General features: G+C 38.4%; 3 protein-coding genes across 7 annotated transcripts in view; 1 reads left to right on the top strand and 2 right to left on the bottom strand.

Annotated features, from left to right (window-relative positions):
* LOC127424179 (semaphorin-3F-like) overlaps window positions 1-6,922 on the top strand; it is a 62,536-nt gene extending 55,614 nt beyond the window's left edge. The window contains exons 11-18 of one of the 2 annotated variants that reach the window (XM_051669140.1): window positions 343-487; window positions 639-861; window positions 1,001-1,089; window positions 1,220-1,261; window positions 1,464-1,621; window positions 3,946-4,013; window positions 4,111-4,235; window positions 4,881-6,922. In XM_051669140.1, the coding sequence (XP_051525100.1) occupies window positions 343-487; window positions 639-861; window positions 1,001-1,089; window positions 1,220-1,261; window positions 1,464-1,621; window positions 3,946-4,013; window positions 4,111-4,235; window positions 4,881-5,270 (1,240 nt within the window). In that variant the 3' untranslated portion in view covers window positions 5,271-6,922. Of the gene's footprint in view, window positions 1-342; window positions 488-638; window positions 862-1,000; window positions 1,090-1,219; window positions 1,262-1,463; window positions 1,622-3,945; window positions 4,014-4,107; window positions 4,236-4,880 lie in introns of both variants that reach the window. The other variant, XM_051669139.1, reaches the window with a different exon arrangement.
* Window positions 6,923-12,308: 5,386 nt separating this feature from the next.
* On the bottom strand, window positions 12,309-23,150 carry LOC127424180 (actin nucleation-promoting factor WAS-like). 2 transcript variants are annotated; one of them, XM_051669142.1, is made up of 12 exons: window positions 22,871-23,150; window positions 22,084-22,224; window positions 20,142-20,228; window positions 17,579-17,675; window positions 17,440-17,466; window positions 17,303-17,338; window positions 16,987-17,173; window positions 16,846-16,888; window positions 16,184-16,337; window positions 15,354-15,745; window positions 14,494-14,605; window positions 12,309-12,636 (listed from the first exon to the last, which is right to left on the bottom strand). In XM_051669142.1, the coding sequence occupies exons 1-12, from the start codon at window positions 22,970-22,972 to the stop codon at window positions 12,581-12,583; spliced, it is 1,434 nt and encodes a 477-aa protein (XP_051525102.1). In that variant the 5' UTR covers window positions 22,973-23,150; the 3' UTR covers window positions 12,309-12,580. The 2 variants fall into 2 exon arrangements, with proteins under 2 accessions (XP_051525102.1, XP_051525101.1); XM_051669141.1 differs by having other exon boundaries at window positions 16,987-17,179; window positions 22,871-23,149.
* A 766-nt stretch (window positions 23,151-23,916) lies between these two features.
* Window positions 23,917-27,927, bottom strand: part of LOC127423823 (sodium-coupled neutral amino acid transporter 3-like) — a 31,601-nt gene continuing 27,590 nt past the window's right edge. For all 3 annotated transcript variants that reach the window (XM_051668446.1, XM_051668447.1, XM_051668448.1), the window contains one exon: window positions 23,917-26,864. In XM_051668446.1, the coding sequence (XP_051524406.1) occupies window positions 26,760-26,864 (105 nt within the window). In that variant the 3' untranslated portion in view covers window positions 23,917-26,759. The remainder of the gene's footprint in view (window positions 26,865-27,927) is intronic.

Below are 27,927 nucleotides of genomic sequence, written 5' to 3'. Positions count from 1 at the left end.
CTGTCACCTCAGTTGAAAACAGCTGCACAAGTTTATCTAGGGTGCAGAAAATCCGAAAATATGTTGAACAAAATCACACGTGTCCATTTTTACGAGTTCAACATGATATCGGGTTGATGTGTCATCATGTGTTGTTCAAGACTTTGAAAACCCCTGGTGTAACACAATTAAAAATTAATTAGTTACTGTAGTCAAAAGTAGTGTAAGGGATTACATTTTAAATTCCTGTAATCAGACTTTTAATTAAATTAAAATTACAATACTTGGGTTACACACTTCTAGACATAATTTTGGTTAGAATACATTTAAAACATTTGGAACTCTTTCTTTCTCTCTGTCCAGCTCTGTGTTTAAAGGCTCTGCTGTGTGTGTATACTCCATGGCTGACATCAGAAATGTCTTCAATGGGCCCTTCTCTCACAAACACGGTCACAACTACCAGTGGACACCCTACACTGGCAAAATCCCCTACCCACGACCAGGGACTGTGAGAATCAGTTTTAAAAATGTGTCACTTTTTTTTGTATTTGTTGTATCTAGTTGTTGAATCATTGTTGGTATCTCACTCTTTGAGTGCATTCTTACAGGCTGTAAGAATCACTATTTCTTCTTTCTCACTCTCATTTTTCATTGCACAGTGTCCCGGAGGAACCTTCACCCCTGATCTCCACACCACTAAGGCCTTTTCTGAGGAGGCTGTAAACTTTGTTCGTGCCCATCCTCTGATGTATCAACCCATATACCCAATACACAAGCGCCCCCTGGTGGTCAGGACAGGAGTTGATTACCGTTTTACCACCATTGCTGTGGACCTGGTGGATGCTGTGGATGGGAGATATGAAGTGCTCTTCCTGGGCACAGGTTAGACATTTCTGATCATGTCAAATTCTTCCGGTTCAAGTACATACAGGGTGATTTCTAGATTTCTGTTGCATATGCAGGTGTATTGTGACTCATTTAAAAGCATGGCCAATTAATTATGGTACACCCCTAATTTTAGATCGTGGAACAGTCCAGAAGGTGATTGTCTTACCAAAAGACATCAGCACAACAGAAGAGCTCATTTTGGAGGAGGTTGAAGTCTTCAAGGTAAATTTACTAGTGTTCATGTGACTTTTTTCCTATTACATAAACAAATATTGTTATAAGCCTAGACAGGCCATAATGTGTGATTTTTGAATAGTGTAATATAAGAATCTCTCTCTCTAATGTTGCTCAGACACCAGCACCTGTTAAAACTCTGAAGATGTCTTCTAAAAGGGTAAGTAACCTGATTATGTAAATGCTCTTACAGCTCCACTGCAAAAATTGTTGTCCTACTGAGTGTTTTTGTCTTGTTTTCCAGTAAAAATATTTAAACAACATCAATTTACTTGATCTACAGTAATAATTAATGACTATCGTGACTGAAAAATTACAGTGTGTTCTTTGTAAGCATTATGTCTGTCTCTTGTATTTTACAGCAACAGTTATACGTGTCATCAGAAAAGGGTCTTACCCAGGTGTCCCTGCACAGGTGTGCTGTTTATGGCAAGGCCTGTTCAGACTGCTGCCTGGCCAGAGACCCTTATTGTGCATGGGATGGAGAAACTTGCTCTGCTTTCACCCCGGCTACCAAGAGGTCAGAGCACATTTATTTACCTACTGTAGAGCAGATGGGTTGTCTGTGACACTAAGTGTGTGCTTGTCCCCCTCTCTTATTTCAAGCAATTTGATTGCATAGCGAAGTCCTTCATTTGGAATGGTAAACGTACCAGATTACATTTCAGTAAGCTGCATAGGCCGATTGACAAAGGTGGGCTAGGCCTACCCAAGATTTTGTTTCATTATTATGCGTTCGGTCTCAGACATTTGGCTCATTGGTTGCTTCCACCTGAGAGAGCCCCTCCCTGGTTTTGTACTGAAAAGGATGTCCTTGCCCCTATTTCGCCCCTATTAAAGCCTTTCTATCAAACTAACCGGAGAAGTTAAGTAACACCCCGTTATCTCGCATTACCCATACTTGGTATGGACAAAAGTGTCCAGAGTGTTTAATTCGGACATTTATTTAAATGTTGCCTTAAGCTGAACTCAAAATTATGTATTAAGTCCCCTTTGTGCTGGTCAGAGTAGACTGTGAGGGGGGTTACTACACTTGGTGACTTATATGAGAGCAGAGTGTTGAGATCCTTTGAAAATTTGGTTCAACATTTTGGGATTCCCAGATCTCAGTTTTTTAGGTATTTACAGCTGCACCACCTGCTCTGTACTGTGTTTAGGAGTGGTGATTACTGCTTTTAGGAAAGGTCATGAGGCATCAGTGTATTACTCCCTGCTAATTCAGAGTCTGGGGGACAGAGCTTTAACTTCTGTCATGATTGCCAAACAGATAGTTTTAAGGGGATGGAGGTCGGCTGGAGTGCCCCCATTTCAGGAGCGGTGCTCTGAGATGGGGAGGGTGGTGGCTTTTGAAGAAGGGTCATCTAGAAGACTGGGGAAATTGGACTCATTTGTGGGGAAATGGGGCAGAAATCTGGCGTTTTTGGAGGGCTCTCGGGGAGAGGCAGTGGAGCAAAAGGTGTAGTTGTTAATATGTGTGATTATTTTATATATATATATATATATATATATATATATACATATATTTATTTTATTTTATTTTGTGTGTTTGTGTGTGTCTATAATCATGTGTGACCACTGGGATGTTGTTGAGGGCCAGGTTGGGGATTGCGAGGGGAAATAGTGGGAGTTAAATATTGATTCTGTGTATATATATATATGTTTTGTTTTTCTTTGTTTAATATATGAATCAATAAAAAATTGTTAATAAAGAGTAAATAAAAAAAAAAAACATGTGCTATACGGTCTTTGACCATTGCACTGTCTTGCTGTTTATTCAACTTCTCACGGGAATGGCAATATTTTTTTTAGATGCCATGTTAAATTAAAAAGAGCTTACCCATCTGGAGACGCCTGTATTCTGGCACAAGAATGCATTCGGTTGTTCATTGAATTATTCATCAGTCGTAAAGCACGTAAACTCACATACACCTTTGAAAATTTATGTGTAATAATGAGATAACCGTGACCTTATTTTACTCCATAAATCAAAAGTGAATATTATAAAAACCCATTGGTAATTCCTGAGGGAATCCATGGCAAATTAGCCATTGACATTATGACTGAAGGCTCTATTGGCCTTCAACAAATCTTTATAAACTCTGCATTGAAAACCCTAATAAATTGACCCAGTTGATTGAGTAAACTTGTTCCCTCAGTTGAAATTGAGTAATGGTGTCTCCAAAACTTGTGTAATTAATTTCACTTAACTTGGTTTTCATGTAGAATGAAATTAAAACTTTAAGTTAAGCTAACTAGATGCGAGTAAATTTGCTATTTAAATGTTGTTGTTTCAACTTAATAATTTTAATTGAATGGAACTTAAATTTATGTCATACAATAACAGTTATGAAGATGAAGATTATAATGAAGATTATAACTGATTCTAGGTTACTCATTAAATAAACGTATTTCTCCACAGAAATGCACATATGCCTGTACTTCAGTTGCACACGCACAAGGAGAACTGAAATAGAGTTAACATGGTCCAAATTGACCAAAGCAGACACAGATCACCTAAATAGTGTCATCACACAAAACAACTATTTGCAACAAAACAACAAATAATACTGCAAAAGGGCTAAAACCTCTGCCCCCATTTTTAATGATTTTTAAGAAAAATAAGTTAAAGGAACTTGTTTGAGTTATAAGCCTAAAACTTGACATTTCAAGTATGTTTATGACAACTTGATTTCTCCAGTAATAATAACATTAGGGTTTACAGTGTGGTGTTTGCAGTTAGTCTTGAAACAGAAGCAAGAGAGACCTGAATATATTTTGTAAGTATCTGGTTAGTAGTTGTAAGCTCTTTTAAGCCTTCTTAAACCTTTGTGATTGAATCCTCAGGAGAAGCAGGAGGCAGGATATCAAACACGGAGATCCCTTACGCCAGTGCAGAGGCTTCAATGCTAAAGGTTTGTAAACAGGCTCTTATACTGTATGTTGTAATTTCACAGTGTGCAGGAGATTTTCAGAAACTTGAACATGGCCCCTCTCTGACCCTCTCAGTAGAGAAGCGTCTGAGGGAGACAGTGCAATTTGGGGTCGAGGGGAGCAGCACGTTTCTGGAGTGCCAGCCGAGGTCTCCTCAGGCCTCTGTTAAATGGCTCTACCAGAAGGACGGCAAACGGAAAGCAGTAAGACGCCAGTTCTTGGTGTTCCATTACCAATAAATCACAATTTCAGTTTTTAAAAGGAGGTTTTCCCACTGTTACAAATACAGTATTCTGGTATTATGCAACTGTATTCTGGGATAATTAAAATTCTGTCATCATTTACTCACTCTCATTTTGTTCCGAACCAGTATGACTTTCTTTCTATTGTGAAAGACAAAAGGAGTTATCAGGAAAACGTTATTTTCAGTCACTATTCACTTTCATTGTATGGAAAAAAGATGCAATGAAAGTGATTTGGCCCAACATCTCCATGGAAGAAATAAATAAAGTGGGTTTGGAATAACATGAGGATGAGTAAATGATGAATTTTCATAATTGGGTGAACTGTCCCTTAAGTAAAAACATAATCAGATTACCAATGCATTTAGAAAAATGAAGATTACTAACAGGATTAACATTTTTCATGTGTAGTTACACAAATAAAGTACATCACTATTAGCGGATCCTGGCAGCAACATTCTCTAAAAATGCTGCTTAATTGCATTGAAATGATCTAAGATAGAAACCCTAGATAAAACAGTGCTATAATTTGATTGTGTACAGAAAACATTTAGAGTCCTCTAGTCATTATCAATTCCTGTATAACAATATAACAATTCCTTTCAGCTTAATCGAGATAAAGAAGTCTTGAAGACTGGTCATGGCATCCTGCTGAAATCTCTCACCCAATCAGATGCAGGGCTTTACCATTGCCTGGCAACCGAAAACAACTTCAAACACACCGTGGCCCGTATCTCTCTACGGATCCTGGACCGGGAGATCGCCGAGGCGCTGACTGAGCCGGACATCCCCATAGAACCCGAACACCGTCGCCATCATTTGCATCATCACCCTCCATCCCCACCCCCTCTCCAGCTCCACCCACTGCCAGAGGTGCGTCTAATCAGCCAGTACTGCCAGACCTACAGGCAGCAGATGCAGAGCCAAGCCCACAAACCTAAACGCAACAACCGGAGACACACAGGCGAACAGGAAGAGGAGGGGCCACAGGAGTAGTGAGAGGAACAAGCATCTGGACACTGTCCATCAAACGCCTGCCACTCTTTGGTGTGCCCCATCTTCTCTGTGAACAATGTGTCCCATCACTATGTACTGTCACCTTTAATTAATTGATTCATTCATTCATGAGATTGATTCAGTTTATTCTTTAGATTTATCAGACTATGTCTGAACTCAGTTATGGTTTTCATTTTGAGGAGCACTGCCCTACAAAGGCAAAATGCAGTGACTATGACAACACTTAGTCTGAGCTGCAAAGTTATTTGTTTGTCCAGCTAAATACACACATAGTAAACACTGCTTAGATATGTCAATGATTCTAAGCATAGTCGAGCCAAGTGTGTTTGTCACAGGACAGACTAAAGCAGAAAAGACAGGATTTTATGCATAAATCTGGCATAAGTTTTGGCAAAATATGTAGTTACTGCATTTTGCCTTTGCATGACATTGCAGTTCAATGTTCTGTGCACCCCCAACGGATTTTACTCTGGCTATGATTATACTCATGTCCCCATTTACGTTTGTCATTTTCCATGGTGAGTTTTGAACAGAGTGCTTTATCCTTTTAACTGTACTTAATAAATTCCTTCAAATTGTCCAGCCAAACCAGCAAAACTACTGCTGTATTAAGTCAAATATAAGCTATATCTAAAGTTCAGTACATGGACGACAACAGTGTAAATGCTACCAGAAATTTCCAAAACAGTTTTGCTATAGAGGCATTAGAGCTGCAAAAAGGATTTGGGTTTGTATTTAAAGATTGCTGATTCAGTCGGCAGTCTTTAAATCGCCAGACCATGAAATACAGCAATGGAAGGAATGTTCTGGAGCATTTGGACAAAATTCCCTAAGGATGCTTGGGTGTACTTAGCTGCAAGACTATAATTATGACACACTATATCTTGACATAATTTGTATCGTTGAAGTTTTAACCCTTTATAATTTTTTCTATAGTAATGTCCTTAAAGAACAGGTACATTATTTTAGTCTTGATCAAAGACAGAAATTGAAAGCCTGAAAACTGTGATTCTGCGAGGTTAACCATGTTGGTGTATGAGTATTAGTCAAATACTAACTGTTTTTTGTTTTTTTACATGTGCTATGATACGGATTTTCAAACAAAACCAAATGTATTTTTAATTGAAATATTGTATGTTTTTCTCCATTCATGATGAAACTAAAAAAGAAAGTAGCTCTAACTGTAATAGTTATCATTTAATCATTGCCCTGGAAAGGTAAATCGGACCAAAATCAAAGTCATGGTAACAAGGATTTGCAAAAAGAAAAAAGTTTTGTATGCTTAATTGGAATTAACGATTAGAATTGTCTCTGTTCTGATAAATAAATCTGACCTTCTATTTCATTAGCTGTAAAGCATCTGCAGTTGTTTTTGTTTTGTTGTTTTTTTTTTTTTTTTACATTATTTAATTAAACAAAGCAACTACAACAACAAAAAAATACCAGTGAGTTTCCCCCTTGTTTGTTCCCAAACATCTATCAGCAAACCGTCCTTTCCTGATCTGGACTGTTGTATATACAGGTATGGGACAGGGGTCGAGTTTTTCAGTCTGGTTGCTTCTATCTTTGACTCTGTACTCTGATTCAAATCCAATTAAAACATTCTCACTGAGCATTGCTGCAAACCATAATCGGTCTTGTATTCCAACGATTTGTCAATGGTGATATGTGGTCATATATTTTACTTGTGTATAAACACAGTATCTGTGCTTTGTGTTGTGTGACAATGACACATGTACATAGAAAATGTATGTATGCATACTAACCTCCTCTCTTTCCTCACCTATCTCCTTTTCACCCACACCATACAACATATTTATTGTGAGAGTGTACATATTCATGTGAGTTGTGCTCTTTGGTGGTGGGACAGGGCTGGTTTTGGTGGAAATTGTCATTGTATGTATTGTTTTTCAAAAGGACCAGGACACATGGAGAGATGTTCTGGAGAAAGAGGTAGATGTTTTTGGAATCATTCTAATTAGCTGAATAAAATTTTAGGATAACTAGTTGGCATACATTGTTTATTACATATAAAAAATAATGTGTATAAATTAATCTTAAATTCACAAGATTAATTTATACACAAAAAGCTATGTATAAAACATTTCACTTTTCAGTTGGCATGACATAGAATGAATAATTGTTCTAGAAATGGTCATACAACCCAATTCACATTTGCAGAGAGTGTTTTAAGCCAGAAATGTGTACCTCTTTGAGCACTTTCCATGGATTATTCCTTGCACCAAATTAAAGGACCAGGAAAGAAAATGTGTTGTACAATTTTCTTCTGAGAGCATATACTTTGTATAGCCCACTAATGCCAGCATCTGAAGTTATAAGAGAATGTGTCTCTTCCATAGAGGCATATTTAGAATGATTATGCATATAAAGAACTCAGTTTGTGTTTTTTACCCCAGACATGTTATCTGGTCTCGAAGGGTGCTGAACATTTGCTCAAGTCCAAACCACAATTCTTTCTTCTTCACAGAGATGTTATTGTGCAGAATGGCCCACTGTCTGTCTCTGAGGAAATGCAACACCACATAGACTTTCTTTGTCCTGTTGTATCTTTCTCTCTGGTGTTGGTTGTTGAACTAAACAGAGCCTTCCTAATTATGGTTGCTTCCTAAATATTTTCTGTTTGTATTGACATGTTTGTGTAGGTTTATATTAATGTGATTGTTTGTGATATATATTATTTTATTGTCATGGTATTTCAGGGTTTGGAATTCCTGCTAGGTGTTTTTTTAAAGCAATAACAATAAACTGCTGTTTTTGTTTTTAATGCAGTTATTTTTTGTTCTTTTTACTGTCTTACCACCTTCATTTTCGTTATACGCTATATCCTTAGTTTACTTTTTTCTTTCTCTTTTTTTACTTTAGTTACTTTTACTTCGCTGTTATGCCTGTAGGGGGAGCAAACCGTGTCCCACGGTCATCTACAGTACATTTTATATACAGCTTCAAGAAGTATGCATCAGGGACTAAAAACAAAATGTTTTTCGAGTGTTCTGATGCCTCCTTTCTAATTGGTAACCGGGTTGAACGAAATAAAAGTATGGTTAATAACGTTCTTTTTAAAATGAAAGTGCTCTGTGCAGAGGGGTGGGTGATATACCAGTTGCCATGTTGCCATATCTGGCAAAAGAAACAAGGTCAAAATAAAGAGACTTTCTTCACCCAAAATAAGCAATTATCAGCATAGAACTCATAATAAGCATTGTATACAGTAGCCCGTATAAAATAATGTATTTTCAATAAATGTATTCTTAATACTAACAGTATCCCCAAAAATATTTCATATAGACATCTGGCCATCTAAAATCATTTAATATCCAAAATGTCTCTCTCTCCTGCATGCATGCACAAACTGCGTGTACACGTTTGGACTAAATCACATATTATGTGGGCCATATTTTTAAATTAATTTATAATGGTTTAATTATTTTATTTGAATTATTTGTTTTAATTACAGATCTGCTTCTCAGTCAGAACCTGGCAGCAACAAATCTGTATTAATGCATCGTATCTAACAATAATTCAGTAAAGACTTGGAAACAACTAATAAATGTACTTCTTACCTCAATACTTTTCCTTGCATCTGGATTAATTGTGCATGTATATTTATTAATTTTATAGTTGCAAATAGGTCTTCAGGATGTCAGGGAAGGCTACATCCACAACGTGCATTAAGACAAAGAAATGTGTGATGCAGCAGTTTCCTTCAGATTCAAAGCACATGATTATCATGTTCAACAAAAGAATGTGAAGCCCCAAAGTGGTGTAGTTTCTTAAAACTTACTGTGAGAAACCATTTAGTCTTTGGTTTAATTAAAAAATGATTGGAACAAAATTAACCAGGTATTAACCTGTTACCAGTATTTAAAAATAATTTTGTTGCTCCGGAACAATTGAAAGTGCCTTTGTTCCCATTTTCAGTTAAGTTCTGCAAAATATGTGTTAGTTTTCTGTTTTTTGTTGAACCGTTTTAGTTCCTGGTTTTTAGTTCCACATTTGCAAGAAAAACGTCCTGGTTACTTTCGTAATCTCCGTTCCCTGATGGAGGGAACGAGACATTGTGGCGATGTAGTGACACTAGGGGTCACTCTTGGGAGCCCCAAACACCTCTGCTTTTTGAAAAAAGACCAATGGAATTGGCGAGTGGAATTTGCATGCCACTCCCCCGGACATACGGGTATAAAAGGAGCTGGTATGCAACCACTCGTTCAGGTTTTGTGCTGAGGAGCTGAGACAAGGTCCCGGCCATTTCAGCAGGTAGTTCAGCATTGTGGCAAGAGGGACACAACGTCTCATTCCCTCCATCAGGGAACGGAGGTTACGCAAGTAACCAGGACGTTCCCTATCTGTCATTCACTCAACATTGTGTTGATGTAGTGACACTAGGGGTCCCTATACAAAACGCCACAACTAGCTGAACTGTGTTACGTGGACTGGTGGTGCGAGACGGGCAGACCGCTGTGTGCCTCATAGCCAGTGCACCAGGCCGTCATGTAACTTCCCCCAATGCTCTTATGAGCGTCGAACAGTCCTTCAGGAACAAGTCGACTGCCCAACAAATAGGGACAGGCTAGCCCAGCCGTGGTCCGTGGAGCACCCACCCCAGTACAGGGCCTAATTAGCACATGTACTGGGCCGGCAGCGAATTTCTCTGCAAACTCGTCTGCCACAGGGCTAAGGAGGAAACTCATCCAGGGATCAAAGCTTGTGAACACGACAGGGAGTCAAAAGTGCACGTCTTCACCTCAAGGGAGGGGAAAGGCGCTATGCACAAGCGGTACACCCGGCCAGCTGTCCCAGAACTTACCTGCTCGTACCTGACAATACACAGGACAAAACCGGCTCAACCCGGAGATTGTAGAACCTTGCAAAGGTGTTGGGTGTTGCCCAGCCCACTGCTCTGCAGATGTCAGCCAAAGAGGCACCACTGGTCAGGGCCCAGATGGCCACTACACTCCTAGCAGAGTGGGCTCGTAACGCCACGGGGGGGCGTCATGTCCTGAGCGTGATATGCCATCACGATGGCGTCAACGACCCAGTGGGCGATCCTCTGTTTGGAGACAGCGCTTCCTTTCCGCTGTCCACCAAAGCAGACAAAGAGCTGCTCGGAGCTTCTAAAGCTCTGCATGTGATCCAAATAGATGCGTAAAGCATGCACCGGACACAGCAGTGCCAAGGCTGGGTCTGCCTCCTCCTGGGGCAGCGCTTGCAGGTTCACCACCTGATCCCTAAAAAGGGTCATGGGAACCTTGGGCACATAGCCCGGTCGGGGTCTCAAGATCACGTGAGAGTAACCCGGACCGAACTCCAGGCACGATTCGCTGACAGAGAATGCCTGCAGGTCCCCTACCCTCTTGATGGAAGTGAGCGCAGTCAGAAGGTTCAGTCTTCAAAGAGAGTGCCTTATGCTCGACTGACTCCAGGGGCTCAAAGGGAGTTCCCCATAGACCCCGAAGGACTACAGAGAGGTCCCACGAGGGGATGAGGTGCGGTCTGGAGGGATTCAACTTCCTAGCACCTCTCAGGAACCTGATGATCAAGTTGTGCTTCCCCAAATACTTACCATCCACTGCATCATGATGTGCCGAAATGGCGGCCACATACACCTTCAAGGTGGAGGGGGACAGCCGCCCCTCCAGCCCCTCCTGCAGGAAGGAAAGCACAGATCCGTCTGCGCATTTCTGGGGGTCTTCGCGTCGGGAAGAACACCACTTAGCGAACAGACACCACTTCAAGGCATACATGCACCGCGTAGAGGGAGCCCTAGACTGAGTGATCGTGTCTACCCATCCAAGGAGCGTGAGGTCCAAGAACCACGTCTGGGTGGGCCAGTAGGGTGCTACTAGGACGACCTGCTCCTCGTCCTCCCTGACCTTGCACAGGGTCTGTGCAAGTAGGCTCACTGGAGGAAACACATATTTGCATAATCCCGGGGGCCAGCTGTGTGCCAGTGCGTCTATACTGAGGGGTGCTTCGGTCAGGGATTACCAAAGCGTGCAGTGGGAGGATTCCCCGGAAGCAAACAGGTCTACCTGCGCTCGACCGAATTGACTCCAAATCAGCTGGACCACCTGGGGGTGGAGTCTCCACTCTCCCCTGAGCAGAGCCTGTTGTGACAGCACGTCCACCGCAGTGTTGAGGTCACCAGGATGTGAGTGGCTCGCAGCGACTTGAGGTGTTGCTGACTCCAGAGGAGGAGATGGTGGGCAAGTTGCGACATGCAACGGGAGCGTAGACCGCCTTGACGGTTGATGTATGCCAGGGGTGTCAAACTCGGTTCCTGGAGGGCCACATTCCAGCAGAGTTTAGCTCCAACCCTAATTAAACACACCTGAAGCAGCTAATCGAGGTCTTCAGGAGTGCTTGAAGATTACAAGGAGGCATTTTGGAGCAGGGCTGGAACTAAACTCTGCAGGGCTGTGGCCCTCCAGGAACTGAGTTTGACACCCCTGGCATACATCAACCGTCAAGGCGGTCTACGCTCCCGTTGCATGTTGCAACTTGCCCACCATCTCCAGCGGGAGAAGCCGCTGTAATGTGCCATAAATCCAACAGCTTTTCGAGGTGAATGGATCGGTAGAGTAATTCAGCTAGCTGAACACAACCACTTGGCTCCGAAGAGAAAACTGAATGAGTGGTTGCATACCAGCTCCTTTTATACCCGTATGTCCGGGGGAGTGGCATGCAAATTCCACTCGCCAATTCCCTTTGGCCTTTTTTCAAAAAGACGTCGAGTGAGTGACAGATAGGGAACATTAGTTATCATGTTAAGACTGGAAAAATGGTTAAAAGTATTTGCACACAGAATGAAATGTCCATAAAACTGTGGCTGAGCTTGGCAGTCAGAGTGTTTGCCTGAAATCCAACACCATTCCTGGTTTGGCTCAGTTGATGTTCCTTCTTCCTCCTGAATGAACTCACATTGAACTACTACTAATATAATATGAAGTGAAAACTAGAGATAGACAGACCAAAGACAACAGAGTGAGACAACTTCCAAACAGGCTTGGATTCTCTTCATTGAGATGGAGTAGGATCACTGAACACCAATATTAGATGAGCATACAGTATTTGCTAAAACTATTTTGCTTTATTGGATTTCAGGAAGATTTGCAGATCAATCAGTGCAGTCTTAATCTTATGTTATCTCAAGATCTCCTACCTAATGTTACAATGATTATTTCAGATGAAGCATTAACAGAAAAACTTTGTCAGCTCATGTTTGCTGATTTCGACGGCATACGTGTGTAAATTGATGGCAGAAAGAAGCATTAGTCGTCCCATTCATCGTCATCCTCTTCATCACCTCCATCATCTTCCTCGTCTCCTAAACAAAGAAAACAAAAAGAGAATATATGTATGCAGAGTCTTTACTTTTAAGAAGGGACTAAAAACATTTCAAGGAACGAGAACGAAAACCGAAAAAGAACAAAATATTTTTTCAGAACGTAACCGAAAACCGGAACAAAGTGATTTTCAAATGTTCCAGAGTGAAAACATTATTTTAAAATGCTGGTAACCGGTTATAATCGGTTAATTTCCTTCCGATCCAAAGGGTTTATCACAGTACATTTTTGGAACTACATCACTTCATGTTGCCCGAAAAAAATTAAATGTGCTTTTATTCTGAAAGGAACTGCTGCATCACACATTTATTTGCCCAATTGCCTAGTTGTGGATGTTGCATTCTGTGAATGAAGACCTTTTTAACAACAATGTATAATTACTACATATACATGCATGGCTAATCCAGATACAATGAAAACATTATTAGTGGTACAAAAGTATATTTCTCAGTTGTTTCCAAGTCTTCACTGAATTATTGTTAGATACATTATGATGCATTCATACAGATTTGATGCTGTCGGGTTTTGACTGCAATGCAGATCTGTAAACAAAAGACTTAAATGTTAAAGGGATAGTTCACCCAAAAATGAAAATTCTCTCATCATTTACTCACCTTCATGATATCCCAGGTGTGTATGACTTTCTTTCTTCACCAGAACACATATGAAAAAATTAGAAAAATATCTTAGCTCAGTTGGTCCTAAAAATGCAAGTAGATGGTGATTCGACTTTTGAAGCTCCAAAAATCACAGCTAGTCAGCTGAGTCCAGCTGTTATATGAATGTCTTCTTAAGCGATATGATAAATGTTGGTGCGAAAAAGATCAATATGTAAATACTTTTTTTTTTTAAATCATCGCTTCTGGAAAAGCAACACTATTTACAACTGATTAGGAGGAACGGTGCACAGTAGCTTGGTTGTTTTGGTTTAGATCTGTATTATCTGTTTCTTTACTCACAATGGTGCATTTGTGAGCTTATCATGGATGTCTCAACTGAATGAAGAATGTGAGATTACGTCCATAACATAGCAACGCGAATATGTCACACAAGCAACCATGTGATCTCCACCCTCGTAAAGCTAAAAAGTACTTAAATATTGTTCTTTTTCACACCAAAAGCAATCGTGTCATTTTAGAAGACATTAATTTTGTCTGCTGGAGTCGTATCGATGATGCTTATGCTGACTGTCCGTGATTTATGGAACTTCAAATGTCGAATCACCATCTACATGCATTTTAAGGACCTACTGAGCTGAGATATTTTTCTGTTTTTCTTCAAATGTGTCCTGGTGAAGAAAGAAAGTCATACACACCTGGGATATCATGAGGGTGAGTAAATAATGAGAGAATTTTCATTTTTGGGTGAACTATCCCTTTAATTAACTGTATGCTTGTTATGATTTCTATGCTGATAAATCCACCATGCACAAAAAATTTAATTGCTTATTTTTATATTGGTGAGGTAAGCGGCTTATTTTGGGCTTGTTTTTCCAGACCAGGTTGCTTGTTTCTCTTGCGAGATCTGGCAACACTGCAATTGGTATTTCACCTACCCACTGCACAGAGTAATGTCATTTTAACATTAATAAACATTTTTTTATTTTGTTCTAACCAGTTACCATTTGGAAAGGAGGCTGCGGAACTTCTGACCAGATCGAAAAAATATAAGATGGTGAGTGAATGAGGACAGAATTGTCAATTGTCAATGAACTATCCCTTTAAAGGAAGAGGTATATCAGGATTATATCATTTAAACTGCAGATTTAAATATTTTACCCTTGTTTTTAACCTTGTTAACATTCTTTAACAAATACAATTGCTCTCTTATAAAGTTACCTGAGGAATGGATGACTTTACTCCTTTTCTTTATCACATCCATAAGAGCTCCCACAATGCCTTCTGAGGACTGGTCTTGAGCTGGAGGACAAGAGTCCAGAGACTCAGTCACCTGAAATAAACACCAGATATTCGCTCATACAATGGTTATGCATAAACACAGAACAAAACACAGTAATGCTGTTACTCCATATAACAATGGAGCAGAATACATGTATGCACCTGTTGTCTTAAAGCAATATTCTGGGCTCAATACAAGTTAAGATCAATCCACAGCTCAATTTGTGGCATAATGGTGATTACCAAAAAAAAAAAAAAAAGAAAAAATAGCAGTTACAGTAAGGGAATTGGAAAGTAAAGGCAATGGAAGTGAATGGGGCCGGTCCATAAATGTTAAAATAGACATTGTACATGATAACATGATTTAAGGGTGATATAACTGCTTACTAGCCTTATCTGTGTAAAGTTTTTTCCAAATTTACAACTTCATTCCCATGACAACGCAACACTGGTAACCCCTGTAGGCAATTTTTGTCTCTCTAAAATCATTATAACAGAGATTTTATCACACTAAAATAGCAGCATGTATAATGTTTATGTCTTAGGGCTATACTTTTAAAACAGTGTGTACTTAAATGTTCATTTCATTATAATTGTAAGTTCCTTTCTGTAACTGCAATTTTTGCCTTTTTTAATATTAGCCAAGGGACGAGATGAAAATATTTTCTGTGGTAATTAACATTATGCTACAAATGCTGTGAACTGAGCTTAACATGTACTGAACCTGAAACATTCCTTTAATATTTGACCTACTGTTTGTAAGAATATGTATTGTGTATATATGTATGTGTGTCACATACAGTCTTTAGCGCACATCCACGACGAATTTCCTCCAGTAAGGTTCCTCGTCCTCCTCCACTGGAGGAAGGAGGTGGAGCTGAGCTGCTAGGGCTACTGGGGAAGCTAGGGGCTGAAGAACAAGGAGGTGGAGGAGGAGGTGGGGGAGGAGGCGGAGGTGGTGGGCCTCCACCCATAGGAGGAGATGGCTTGTGACTGTAGCTGGGGGGTGGTGGGGGTGGGAGATTGGATGGTGGAGGGGGCGGAGGCCCATGTCTGCCTCCAGGTGGCGCAGGTGGCGGTGGGCCACGATGTGGAGGTGCAGGACTGCGTGAAGGTGGAGAAGGGCGTGCAGGTGGAGGATGCCCGCCTCGGGGTGGAGGAGGTGCGGGGGCAGAACGAGGACCTCCTGGGACTGGAGGGAAGTCAGAATGACCCCGTGAAGAAGTCGCCATTGTATCCGTGAGGGCAACAAAGATCAGCAGAACATTAAAGCAATAGTTCAGTTAAAAATGAAAATTCTGTTACTCATCTGAAAATTCACTCACTCATCCTCATGTTTTTCCAAACCCCTATGAATTTCTTAATTTTATGGAACAAAAAAAGGGATGTTAGGCAATGTTAACATCAGTCACCATTCACATTCATTGTATAGAAAAAAGATGCAATGAAAGTGGATGGTGACTGAGGCTAACATTCTTTGGAACCATATGAGAGTGAGTAAATGATGAAAGAATTGACACTTTTTAAGGTTCTTTTCTCATCACACAATATTAATTTTTAACATGTTACCCATTTATATTGTAAAAGTCAAAACTGATATGGTGTTTCTAGGGAGCTAAAATTAGCTCACCCTGCTTCCTCATTTCCTCTTTTACTGCATCCAGGCCCCCAGATTGCTCAATGAAGTCATAGATGAGCTTAGATGTTTCTTTATCTGCCAACTGGGCATCACTGATACCAGCACAGCTGAACAGTTTCTTCAGGTCAGGGTCGAGATTGTTGGTCTAGATGGGCCAAAGTGAGTGTTAATTAATCTGCCTTTCAAAGCCTCACTCTTAAAGGAATAGCTCACCCAAAAAAGAAAATCTTGTTACTATTTACTCACCTTCATGTCATTCCAATAGAGTATGACTTTCTTTCTTCCATGGAACCCAAAAGGAGATGTTAAGCAAAATGTTCGGAACCGACAGCCTCAGTGGCCATTCATTTTATGGAAAAAAGATGGGTATCCTTTTGTGTTCCATCAAAAGGAAAGTCATATGGGTCTGGAACGTCAAGGGGATGAATAAATGATGACAGAATTTTCATTTTTGGGTGAACTATCCTTTTAAGAGCATCCTTTTAATTTTATTTGTCTTTGTGATGTTTGTGTCCTTTTTTCTTTTAATTTTGTAATGTTGGTTGTCATTTTATTTTCCACTCTGGGATTAAAATAAACAGTTCAGGTGACTATATTTTAAAGATTTTTGTTGTATGGATTGAGCAAAAAGGAGAAAAAAAGTCATTTCTTACATCAAAACCAGAATTTGGATCCCACCCGACATGAGTGACATGTCTAAAGAGGGAGGAGAGGCAACAACAATATCAAGCAAACAGAACAAAAAGTTAATGTGAATGTCCAACTTGTGGTACTTATGGTAGGATTTAACCTACTTGAATCCACTAGGAGCTCCGATATCTGCCTTAGTAAGCCTCAGGCCTTTCTTCTTTCCCTTTTTGTCCTTCTTGCCGATGGAGATTGAGGCTGGTGCAGGTGTGGGCACTGGGGGAGAGCGGTACCTTGAAGCCACGATATCTGGGTTCTGGATCTCCACTGTCGCTATTACATTTGGCTGTGAAACTGGACCTTGTCCAAAACCAGTGACAGTCACTCATTATCAAACCACTTGAAATGCATTAGACCATGTAACTGCTGCATGATGACTTTTTGGACCAAATATATTAGATCCAGTGTTTAAAAATTACTCACCATTTGTTGGAGGAATTTGTTGCAGCACCTGTTTTTCTGTCATTCAAAACAAAACCAACCTTAAAATGCACACAGTTCTTGTCAACTATGAAATTGTCAGTTAGAATTGAACAATTCACACTTGTAGACATATCTACCTTCAGTCGGTGCTTGCTGTCTTTTATCTAAATAATAATAATTAAAAAAAACACACAATAAGGAGTTGATAAAATACTAATTGCTTTAGGGTAATGATATATATACAATATTCAGTTTGTAAGAATGATAGAAACTGACCTTGGCGGTTGGTTCTTTGATTAATCTTCTCCTCAACAACATTTCTAAAAAAATCAGCATCCGTCTCACTGGCAAAGTTCAAACCTACTTGGCAGTCCTGAGACACAAGCAAAATGCATTTTAAATTTAGACTGAAATGCATCTGTCTGTGATGTAAAAACTCTTTTAACCACTAATTATCCACAGGTTTAGCAGAATCGCTGAGGCAATTTCAGATTTGCAAATTCTTCTATTAAATTTACATTCTGTGACTGCAGAGCAGTGTGGAAGCCCCAGCACAACAGAGCTGGAAGAAAGATATGGAATTGATCACAATCACATACAATATCTAATGTAAACTAATAATTTACAATATAACAGCCAAATTAAAATCAGTTTATTTTATTTATATTACACATTTCACAGACATTTTGTACCAGAAACAGTTAAGCAGAGACTGTTATTTGTTATTGTTTATTGTTATTAAAATGAATAGGACAATTGGAACGCCTAATGGATGTAAAGTTCCGCCTTTCAGGTAAAAAAGCCAATCAGTTTTTAAATAAAGACATCACCTGTCAGTCAGCTTGAGAACGTGCATGCGTATTAACTGGACTAGCCTTTTTTTGAGCAATCTAAGCAAAAGAAGCACAATTTATGATAGCATTGTCAGATTTTCTGCTGATTTAAAATATGTTCTTTGATTGTAATCTTGACCAACCATTTTGGAGATTTAATTCTTTCCCCTTTAAGTAGATAAGAGCTGTACTTTTATGCCACTTGTTTACATAGAAAATAGCTGCCCACAATCTTAAAGATTTTCTCATCAAAAACAGTAAAGAACTGGTAGCAGGGTTGCCAGCATGTTACTGTAAAATTAATGGTGTCTTGCTTTTGCTGAAATGAACAAGAAGAAGATGCGGCATGAAGAAATTACTTAGATTTTTTACTATTTACTGGTTTATTTTGACGTTGTTTTTGTTGTAGTCTAAGTTACTTGGATTTTAATGTTCAGCTCTTTCTTATTTACGTAAAAGTATGTTTGTTAATTGTCACCATTGACAATTGTTTGTCGAGAGTTGATATGTGTGTCTTGATAACAACTCAAGTTATGCTATAAGTTCGTCAAAAACATCAAACAATCAATTTGCTGATATCATTTTGCTGAAATATCCTTTACTGTTTGTGCTTTTATGTTTATATCGGTAATGCATCACTATTACCACATATAGTGCCATTTGTATGATCATACTTTCAGGTTGACCTTAGGTTTTGTCTTCCAAGTAGCACAGTGCAACAACTTGTGTTTTACTTAAATATAAATTGACTGGCTGGAAGAACATAATATAATAATAAAGAAGGTCCAAGGTGCCAGCTCAAGAGATCACTAATCACCTTAATGGTGACTTCAAACAAAACACAACTATTGATAACAAAACAACAACACTAATTAAACTAAGACTTCTATTAAGTCTGAATAAATAATACTGTATGTGGTTTTTTGTGTGTGTGTGTGTGTGTGTGTGTGTTTTTACAATTTTTGTGGCCCCAATGCATTGCCAAAGCATACATACTTATTCAAGCGCAAAGGCTTATGGGTATTTCACCATTATAACCCACAATGCAGTGCTATACTGTTATTTTACTGTGTACAGATTGTTGTTTTTTTGTTTTTGTTATTTCATAAAAAAATACACTGTTCAATCCTGGCAAAATTGTATATTTAATATGTACATTGCTTCTAAGGTTGATTATTTTTATTTTTTTATTTTACTTCTCATTAGACAGAGAAGTGAAGACTGATGTGAGATGATAAAGAACAGAGGAGTTGATCAGAAGCATCATGAACACTAACCATGTGCCTCTAACTAAAATTAAACAGTTAAAACATACATTTCAAAATGTCACTATAGCTTTCACCAAGATGATATCATGATTTTAAATGTTCATTTTCCCCTAATGCCTTGCACAGAACAGCTATTTACCATGAAACTAGTCACTTCACAGTGAGCCTGCTCTTGATCTCCCAGAATGCAACATTTTTAACAGCAAACTACTGTATTTAAGAATCACAGTAGATTGCTGTAAGAATTTGGCCATAAATTTACAACAATTGTTTACAGTGGGGAGCATTCCAAAGATGGCCGCCGAGTGAACTGACTTGCCTTGAAAAGGACTTTGATTGTACTAAAGCAGCTTTACAAATAATAGCTCCTTACAAATCCCCAAGTGAATAAACCAAAGGCAACAGTGGCAGCTTTAGCGAGGAAAAATTCCCTAAGATGTGTTCCTAGATGAGGAAAAGATTTGGCAGGAACCAAGACTTAATTGGGGGAGCCCACCTCCTTGGGTTGGCACTTATTTAAACAATTTTATACAATACATACATGCATGCATATATAAATAAATGTACAGTATTAATCATAATTCTAATTTGTTGTTTAATTCAATTAATTAAACCTAAGGAGACATTTCTGATGATCTCAGAATGGCTTAAAAAAGCAATTAGGTAATAAGATTGTGTCTGACTGTATATAGTGGAGATCTGGCTGGATTTAAGATTGGTAAAAGAGTCTGTACCCACATCAGCTGCAAAACTGTGGAAGAACCTCATTGGACAGGAATATGTCATCTGAGTGTAGAGCTCCTGCTCCCAAATCATTTTACCCTCCTGCAACACCCAAACACAAACACTGATCAAAATCTTAAAGGTGCTAACTGTAAAACTGAGTTGAGTCTGTGTGACTCAGAGCTCAAAGCAGAAGTGTATCTTTATTTAATCTTAGTTTGTTTGGGCTCAGGTCTTCTGCGGTCAAGTTAGCAGAATTTGTATAACTTCAGAGAACTTAAATTTAAATCTATTTATTATCCTGAACTACTGTGAGATTCTGAATCTGCAGAGTATTCTCATTTTTGGGTGGTAACAGATTATATGTGACCTGAATTATGTAATCACATCACAAAAAGAAATAAAGTACTTGTAATTAGATTACATTACACTTTGAATTGTGTGTAATCAGATTACAGTTGCAGTTACAGTTATTTTTATGGATTACATCATCACATATTGATTACATTACCTATCAGATTTTTTCCCTTAAAAAAATTCTAAAGGGGTGTGGGGGTTGATTTCATGTTTACTAATATTTAACATAAGGTGTGTGTGTAAATTGGTACTTAAAGGAATATTCCTGGTTCAATTAAAGTTAAACTCAATCGACATCATTTTTGGCAAAATGTTGATTACCATAAAACATTTTTTTGACTTATGTCTCCTTTAAAAAAGCAAAAATCGAGGTTACAGTGAGGCACTACAATGGAAGTGGGGGCCAATTTTATGGGGGTTTGAAGAAAGAAATTTGAAGCTTATAATTTTACAAAAGCACACATTAATTCTTCTGTTAAAACTCATGTATTATTTGAGCTTTAAATTTATTTAAATTGTCATTTTTACAGTCATTTTAGGGTTTTAGACTTTGTTGACATTACATCGTCATTGCAATGAAGTTGTATTCACAGAAAAGGTTAGTAAGCGATTTTGTCATAATAAAATCATGTTTACAAACATATTGCTTATATCTTGTGGCTACAATTTTGAAAAAGTGAGTATTTTAATGTTCAGAAATTGGCCCCATTCACTTCCATTGTAAGTGCAGCACTTTAAACTCGATTTTTGCTGTTTTTAAAGTAAAGGATGTACGTGTCGAAATACATTTTTGTGGTAATCAACATTATGCCACAAATGTCGTCGATTGAGCTTAACTTGTATTGAACCCAGAATATTCCTTTAATACACTAAAAAAATTAATGTATTTCATTAAAACATGCTATAACAGTAATCCAATTAGATCAGGTAATCAAATTAGATTACCTGAAAAGTGCAATAAAAAAACATTGCATTACTGATTACAAGTGTAATTGTGAAATTTGAAATCAGTACAGTGGTAAAATACGCTGGCTACCACCCCTGGAGTTCGCTAGTTCGAATCCCAGGGTGTGCTGAGTGAATCCAGCCAGGTCTCCTAAGCAACCAAATTGGACCGGTTGCTAGGGAGGGTAGAGTCACTTGGGGTAACCTTCTCGTGGTAGCTATAATGTGGTTCGTTCTCGGTGGGGCGCGTGGTGAGTGATGCCGCGGTGGATGGCGTGAAGCCTCCACACGCGCTATGTCTCCATGGCAATGCGCTCAACAAGCCACTGATGAGATGCGCGGGTTGATGGTCTCAGACGCGGAGGCAACTGGGATTCGTCCTCCGCCACCTGGATTGAGGCGAATCACTACGCGACCACGAGGACATAAAAGAGCACTGGGAATTGGGCATTCCAAATTGGGTGAAAAAGGGGAAAAAGAAAAAAAGAAAGAAACCAGTACAGTAGCAGATTACACTGCAGAAGTAGTGTAATCTGCTAAGAACAGTTCATGTTTTGCATTAGAATTCTGAAAGTGTACTTCTACATAATTTGTAGATATAATTTGGCTTATAAAGGTGTTTTTAAAAAGACAAAGTAGAATCTGAATTTAAAACCTTGATGTCAAACAGCCGGATGTAATATGAGCGGTTAGGATTGTCCTTAATAAAACACACAATTCCTGTGTGTTGGAAACTCCATTGGGTCGGACTGTGAGGAAGAGCCATGTACAACTGAACAACTGCTGTGGCCATGGTCTGCACACACACAAACACAATAGACAAACACAAAAGTAACACTAATAAAACAGGGCAATCAGTGTGAAGTACAATGAGTGCAAACAGAGACGTCACCATCCCCTATAACAACAGGAAGTGGCCTCAAGCAACATTTCCTGCTACTCTCCAGTCAAATTTAGCTGTCACATATGTCATTCATCATTGGAAACAGGACAACAATCTTGTAAAAAAACACATTATCTGAAGATCAGTCAAACTTTTACTAGTGAAACTAGAGGTTTTCCTCACAAAAATGGTAGAACTGCAAACAAAATTGAATCACACTAGATTGAATAGTTTAGCTGTCAGAGCTGAAATCTGTCACAGGTGAGTTGTTTTGTACACAATCTGTCCATCTTGTTCAATTTGCAGAAAGAGTATGAAAGAAGCTGCAAATCTTCTGAAGCCACAGAGAATGATGAATAAATGTGCTAACTGAGTGTTACTTTGACCTTTGATTGACATCAGCAGTAGCAGCTCTCATCTCTGTGGCCTGTGCAGTGTGCACTGCATATACTTTAACAGTTTTCACTTTTATACCTGAGTGACATGCATCCCAATATGTCCTCTGTTAGACAAAATGCTAATCTTTGATTGGTTTTCCAATTAAATTTTCTTGACTCACCACACATCTTCTTCCCACCAAATCTACCAGGCGTTCATTCTCCTGGCTACTGAGGAGAGAACTGGGCACATTCTCCTGGCCCTTGGTTTTTCCTTTGCTCATCTCTCCTGTATGATATTGATACCCAGATCCTGGGACTCCACGCCAGGGCCCCTGCTCTGCTCACAGTGTCCACAGCACCTATCTTAAGCCTTTTTGGGACAGGCGAATGCTCGGAGGAACTGGAGCTTCCGTGTTCTGTGATCTGATGTCAATGCAGCACAGCAAAAGAGAACAGGAAGAACAAAAACCACTGCAGATCTGCTCTCTGACTGCTGTGGACAGGCACGTGTTTCTTAGTTTAAATGAAGGAGGGGCGTCTTGGGGTTTGTTGAATCTTTAAGTTGGAAATTGCTAAGATGGACTGTTTTTAGGGTGATTATGTGGAGCATTAATATATATATATATATATATATATATATATATATATATATATATATATATATATATATTTCCATTTTCAAATTTGAGGTTATAAATCAAGGGTCCATTACTGTGAAGCATTCTCATGCAATGACTACAAAACACATACTGTATATAAGTAATTATGTTAAAGGAATCTAATAACCTGCTAGTAATTAAAGAATATACTAGAAGAAAATGTAATAAATATTGCATATTTGCAATGCATTTAAAATGAGCAGTATAATCATGTACTGTGGGCGATCCATTTTGTCCAAGCAAGTCTGGCCCAAGTACCCTTAATATGTCTCAATTATATTATATTATATTATATTATATTATATTATATTATATTATATTATATTCAGCATTATATTATTTGCAATATTTTGACATAATACCAAAAATGTGACCAAATAACAGTAGGAAATGTTGTGTGTAAAGTATGATTTTTTTTTTTTTTTTTTTATCTGACTGACACTTGGTTTTTATTTACAATACTGACACAGTGAAGTTTCTTGTGCAGTAATACATTTAATAAATACATATTCTATTGTACTCCAAGGCTCATCAATAGGAATAGACAAATAAACAGGAACAAAATGCATGTTTTTAATACTGACTGTACAATCTTTATTGAAAACAGCAAGTATGACAAAAGTCAAAGGCCAGTTCAGTAAACCATGTTTACAAATGTAAAAGCACACATAAAAGCAGTAAAATAAATTTCAACTGCCAATACTCTTTGGTGTGTTGTGTTGTGTTTCACATTGGAACTACAAGTCTTTAACTTGGCACCCTTTTTATATATATATATATATATATATATATATATATATATATATAAACTAACCAGCACAGAGTTATTGAAAATCTGTGTATTTAATCACAAAACTGAATAAATAGGCATTGCAGGATACTGGGAACTTGGCGAGGAGAGGGATTGCCATCATTTTTTGGTATTAGCAAAGGCCTGAGCTGCACACAGTGAGTATAAGAGCCCTGAAGTCACTTGCAAAGCATTGCACTGTTTCACAGTCTACAGCAGACCAAGAGGAAAAGCTGTCATGTTATGACATGCAAAGTCATTGCTGTCTTTGCACAAAGTTTTAAAGGTCTTGGTAAATCATGTCGGCGCCATTGCATAGATCAAAGCTATATATATATATATATATATATATATATATATATATATATATATATATATATATATATATATATATATATAAATAACAGTTAAAAAAGAAAAGAAAAAAATAGATATATTTTTTTTTCTTCCAATTAATGTTTTTAATTTATTCCCAGTATAGTATTTTTAAGCCCTATATAAACACTTTGTGGCACTGTATATAAACACTGGTGACATTTATACTTTTCCATCAATTGTTTGGAGAAGTAAAACCTCATGCCAAATAAAACCTAGTAAAATGGTAAAATCAGAAGAATTACTGAATTCACAGGTTAGATTTAGCTGGCATTGGATACCTGTGCAAATCACAGTATTGTAATTAAGCACCTCATCAAATGGAGCTTGTAGATATCCATCTATTCCCTAACTAAAACAAAAGATGATATTCTACCCCACTAGACCATAAAATACAGCAACTGTACGTACCACACATTTGTCTAACAAAAAAAATGCTATCCTGCAGAAAACAAATATAGCTGATCGTCTGTTTTAACAGTTGTAGTGCATATTATATCACACAATATTTCAGGGACAACAATATTTCAGGGACAAATTTATATACACTGGCAGCCAAAAGTTTGAATAATGTACAGAGTACATTACAATAATGTAGCTATTTGGTTCGTTAAATGAAGCTTAACATTGTCTTTGTGTTTGTTTTTGAGTTGCCACAGTATGCAATAGACTGGCATGTCTTAAGGTCAATATTAGGTCAAAAATGGCAAAAAAAGAAACAGCTTTCTCTAGAAACTCGTCAGTCAATCATTGTTTTGAGGAATGAAAGCTATACAATGCTTGAAATTGCCAAAAACTGAAGATTTCTTACAAAGGTGTACACTACAGTCTTCAAAGACAAAGGACAACTGTCTCTAACAAGGACAGAAAGAGATGTGGAAGGCCCAGATATACAACTAAACAAGAGGATAAGTACATCAGAGTCTCTAGTTTGAGAAATAGATGCCTCACGTGTCCTCAGCTGACAGCTTCATTGAATTCTACCTGCTCAACACCAGTTTCATGTACAACAGTAAAGAGAAGACTCGGGTGCAGGCCTTATGGGAAGAATTGAAAAGAAAAAGCCACTTTTGAAACAGAACAAAAAACAAAAAGAAACGGTTAGAGGGGGCAAAGAAACACATTGGACAACAGATAATTGGAAAAGAGTGTTATGGATCTTAACCCCATTGAGCTTTTGTGGGATCAGCTAGACTGTAAGGTGCGTGAGACCGACAAGACAGCCACATCTATGGCAAGTGCTACAGGAAGCGTGGGGTGAAATGCCACCTGAGTATCTGAATAAACTGACAGCTAGAATGCCAAGGATTTGCAAAGCTGTCATTGCTGCATGTGGAGGATTTTTTGATGAGAACACTTTGAAGTAGTTTAAGAAGTTCTGAACATTTTTTTCAAATTGTAATAGTAATTTTTCATGTTATTAATGTCCTGACTATACATTGTGATCAGTTGAATGCCACTTTGGTGAATAAAAGTACCAGTTTCTTTCCATAAGAGCAAAATCTGTACATTATTCCAAACTTTTGGCAGCCAATGTATATGCTGTATATATATATATATATATATATATGCAGTATGTAGTTTCAGTTTAGGTCTGCAGCTTTTATCAAAGCCATTCTGAGATTATGTATGTTTTTGATTTCTGATCATATATGACTGTTTGTTTTTTGTTTTTGTTTTTTTAACAAATCTTATTGTAGTGTAATGGATCAAAATTTTTGAGGGAAAATAAATTGTTTTCTATTTCCCTAGCATTGCACTCTGGGACTATGTCCTGAACTTAATTGGGACAACAGACAAAAGTAAGTGTTTTTTCCTCTGCAGGAGAATGAAACTTCTCCAGTCGTTTATTTTTTGGCTTCAGCTGTACCTTTATGACTGTTGTTCAAACTGTATCCTTCTTTGCACAACTTTAAAGGTTTTTGGGGTTTCAACAAAACCAACATAATTTATCGTTACGGAGCGTGTGAAGGGAAATGACTGTTTTCTGGATCACAGGATCACACTACTGCCTCAAAGGGCATGACATTTCTGTGTCCCCCAGAAATCATCCAACATGAAACATCATAGGACTGATCCACATTTAATTTTAAAGATGGCAGGACATTGGTCCTTTCCTAACTCAGTGGGACAACAGATCTGAGGTGAGATGGGTCCAGCAGCCTTTAAGTAATGTTTGGCTTTCTCTTAGGTGGTGTTTCTCTCAACAGGCTGTTTGGACCCTTACTGTTTTGTTGGTGAAAATTAGTGACCTCCCCCACTTCGGTTCTCCCCGTAGATCCAATCCAGTGAGATGAACGTTAAGCTCATGCCCATAAAGATGAAGCCCAGAGCAGTGAAGCAGGCAGCCTATAGCACAAGAAAACAAAGTGCTTTAGTGTAAAATCATCTGATTTTGGTGAAAAGATTAACATGACCACCTCAAAGGGATAGTTCACCCCAAAAAGAAAATCTGTTATCATTTACGTACCCACATGTCACTCCAAACCTATATGACTTTCTATCTTCTATGGAACACAAAAGGAAATATTTCATCTTCACGTGAAATTTCAGTCTATTCATTACACACAGTGATTCAGCAGAAGACTTGGAATATAGTGCGTGAGTCATGTCGACTACTTTTACTGTGGTTTATGGTTTTTTTGTCATGCTTGAAACGTCACAGACCAAATTCACTATTCACTTACATTATAAGACCAAAAAAAAAAAAAAAGTGAAGATTTTGTGTTCTACAGAGGAAAATCATACAGGTTTAAAATGACATTAGGGTTAGTAAATAATTAAAGAATTTTCATTTTTGTGTGAACTATTCCCATACTATGTACAGTGCATTCATAAAGTATTCAGACCCCTTCCATTTTTTTTCTCATATTAGCAGCCTTAGGCTAATATGCTTTAAATTATTATTTTTTTCCACATCAGTCTACACTCCATACCCCATAATGACAAAGCAAAAACCAGAATTTTGATAACTTTGCAAATTTATTAAAAAGAAAAAAACCACCACCATGCTTCACCGTTGGGATGGTATTGCGCAGGTGATGAGCAGTGCCTGGTTTTCTCCAGACATGACACTTGGAATTGAGGCCAAACAGTTCAATCTTAGTTTCATCAGATTAGAGAATCTTGTTTCTCGCAGTCTAAGAGTCCTTTAGGTGCTTTTTTGCAAATTCCAAGTGGGCTTTCATGTGTCTTGCACTGAGGAGAGGCTTCCATCTGGCCACTCTGCCATAAAGCCCAGAACGGTGAAGTGTTCCAGTGATGGTTGTCTTTCTGCAAGCTTCACCCATCTCCACACATGATCTCTGGAGCTCAACCAGAGTGACCATCGAGTTCTTGGTCACCTCTCTTACTAAGGCCCTTCTCCCCCAATTGCTCAGTTTGGCTGGTCAGACAGTTCTAGGAAGAGTCC

This window comes from Myxocyprinus asiaticus, chromosome 33 (assembly GCF_019703515.2).
Source record: "Myxocyprinus asiaticus isolate MX2 ecotype Aquarium Trade chromosome 33, UBuf_Myxa_2, whole genome shotgun sequence".
NCBI classification, from domain to species: Eukaryota; Metazoa; Chordata; class Actinopteri; order Cypriniformes; family Catostomidae; genus Myxocyprinus; species Myxocyprinus asiaticus.
Note: the sequence above shows the minus strand (reverse complement) of the source record. Positions and strands in the feature narration are given on the sequence as shown.

Bases quoted from the DNA above. Each gene is read 5' to 3' on its own strand.
- LOC127424180 (XM_051669141.1), bottom strand. From the start codon at position 22,972: ATGAGCAAAGGAAAAACCAAGGGCCAGGAGAATGTGCCCAGTTCTCTC. The intron at 20,229-22,083 runs GTTTTAAATTCA...TGGGTGTTGCAG, and splicing joins TCCGGCTGTTTGACATCAAG to GAGGGTAAAATGATTTGGGA. The intron at 17,676-20,141 runs GTGGGTACAGAC...CTTGTGTCTCAG, and splicing joins TCCACAGTTTTGCAGCTGAT to GACTGCCAAGTAGGTTTGAA.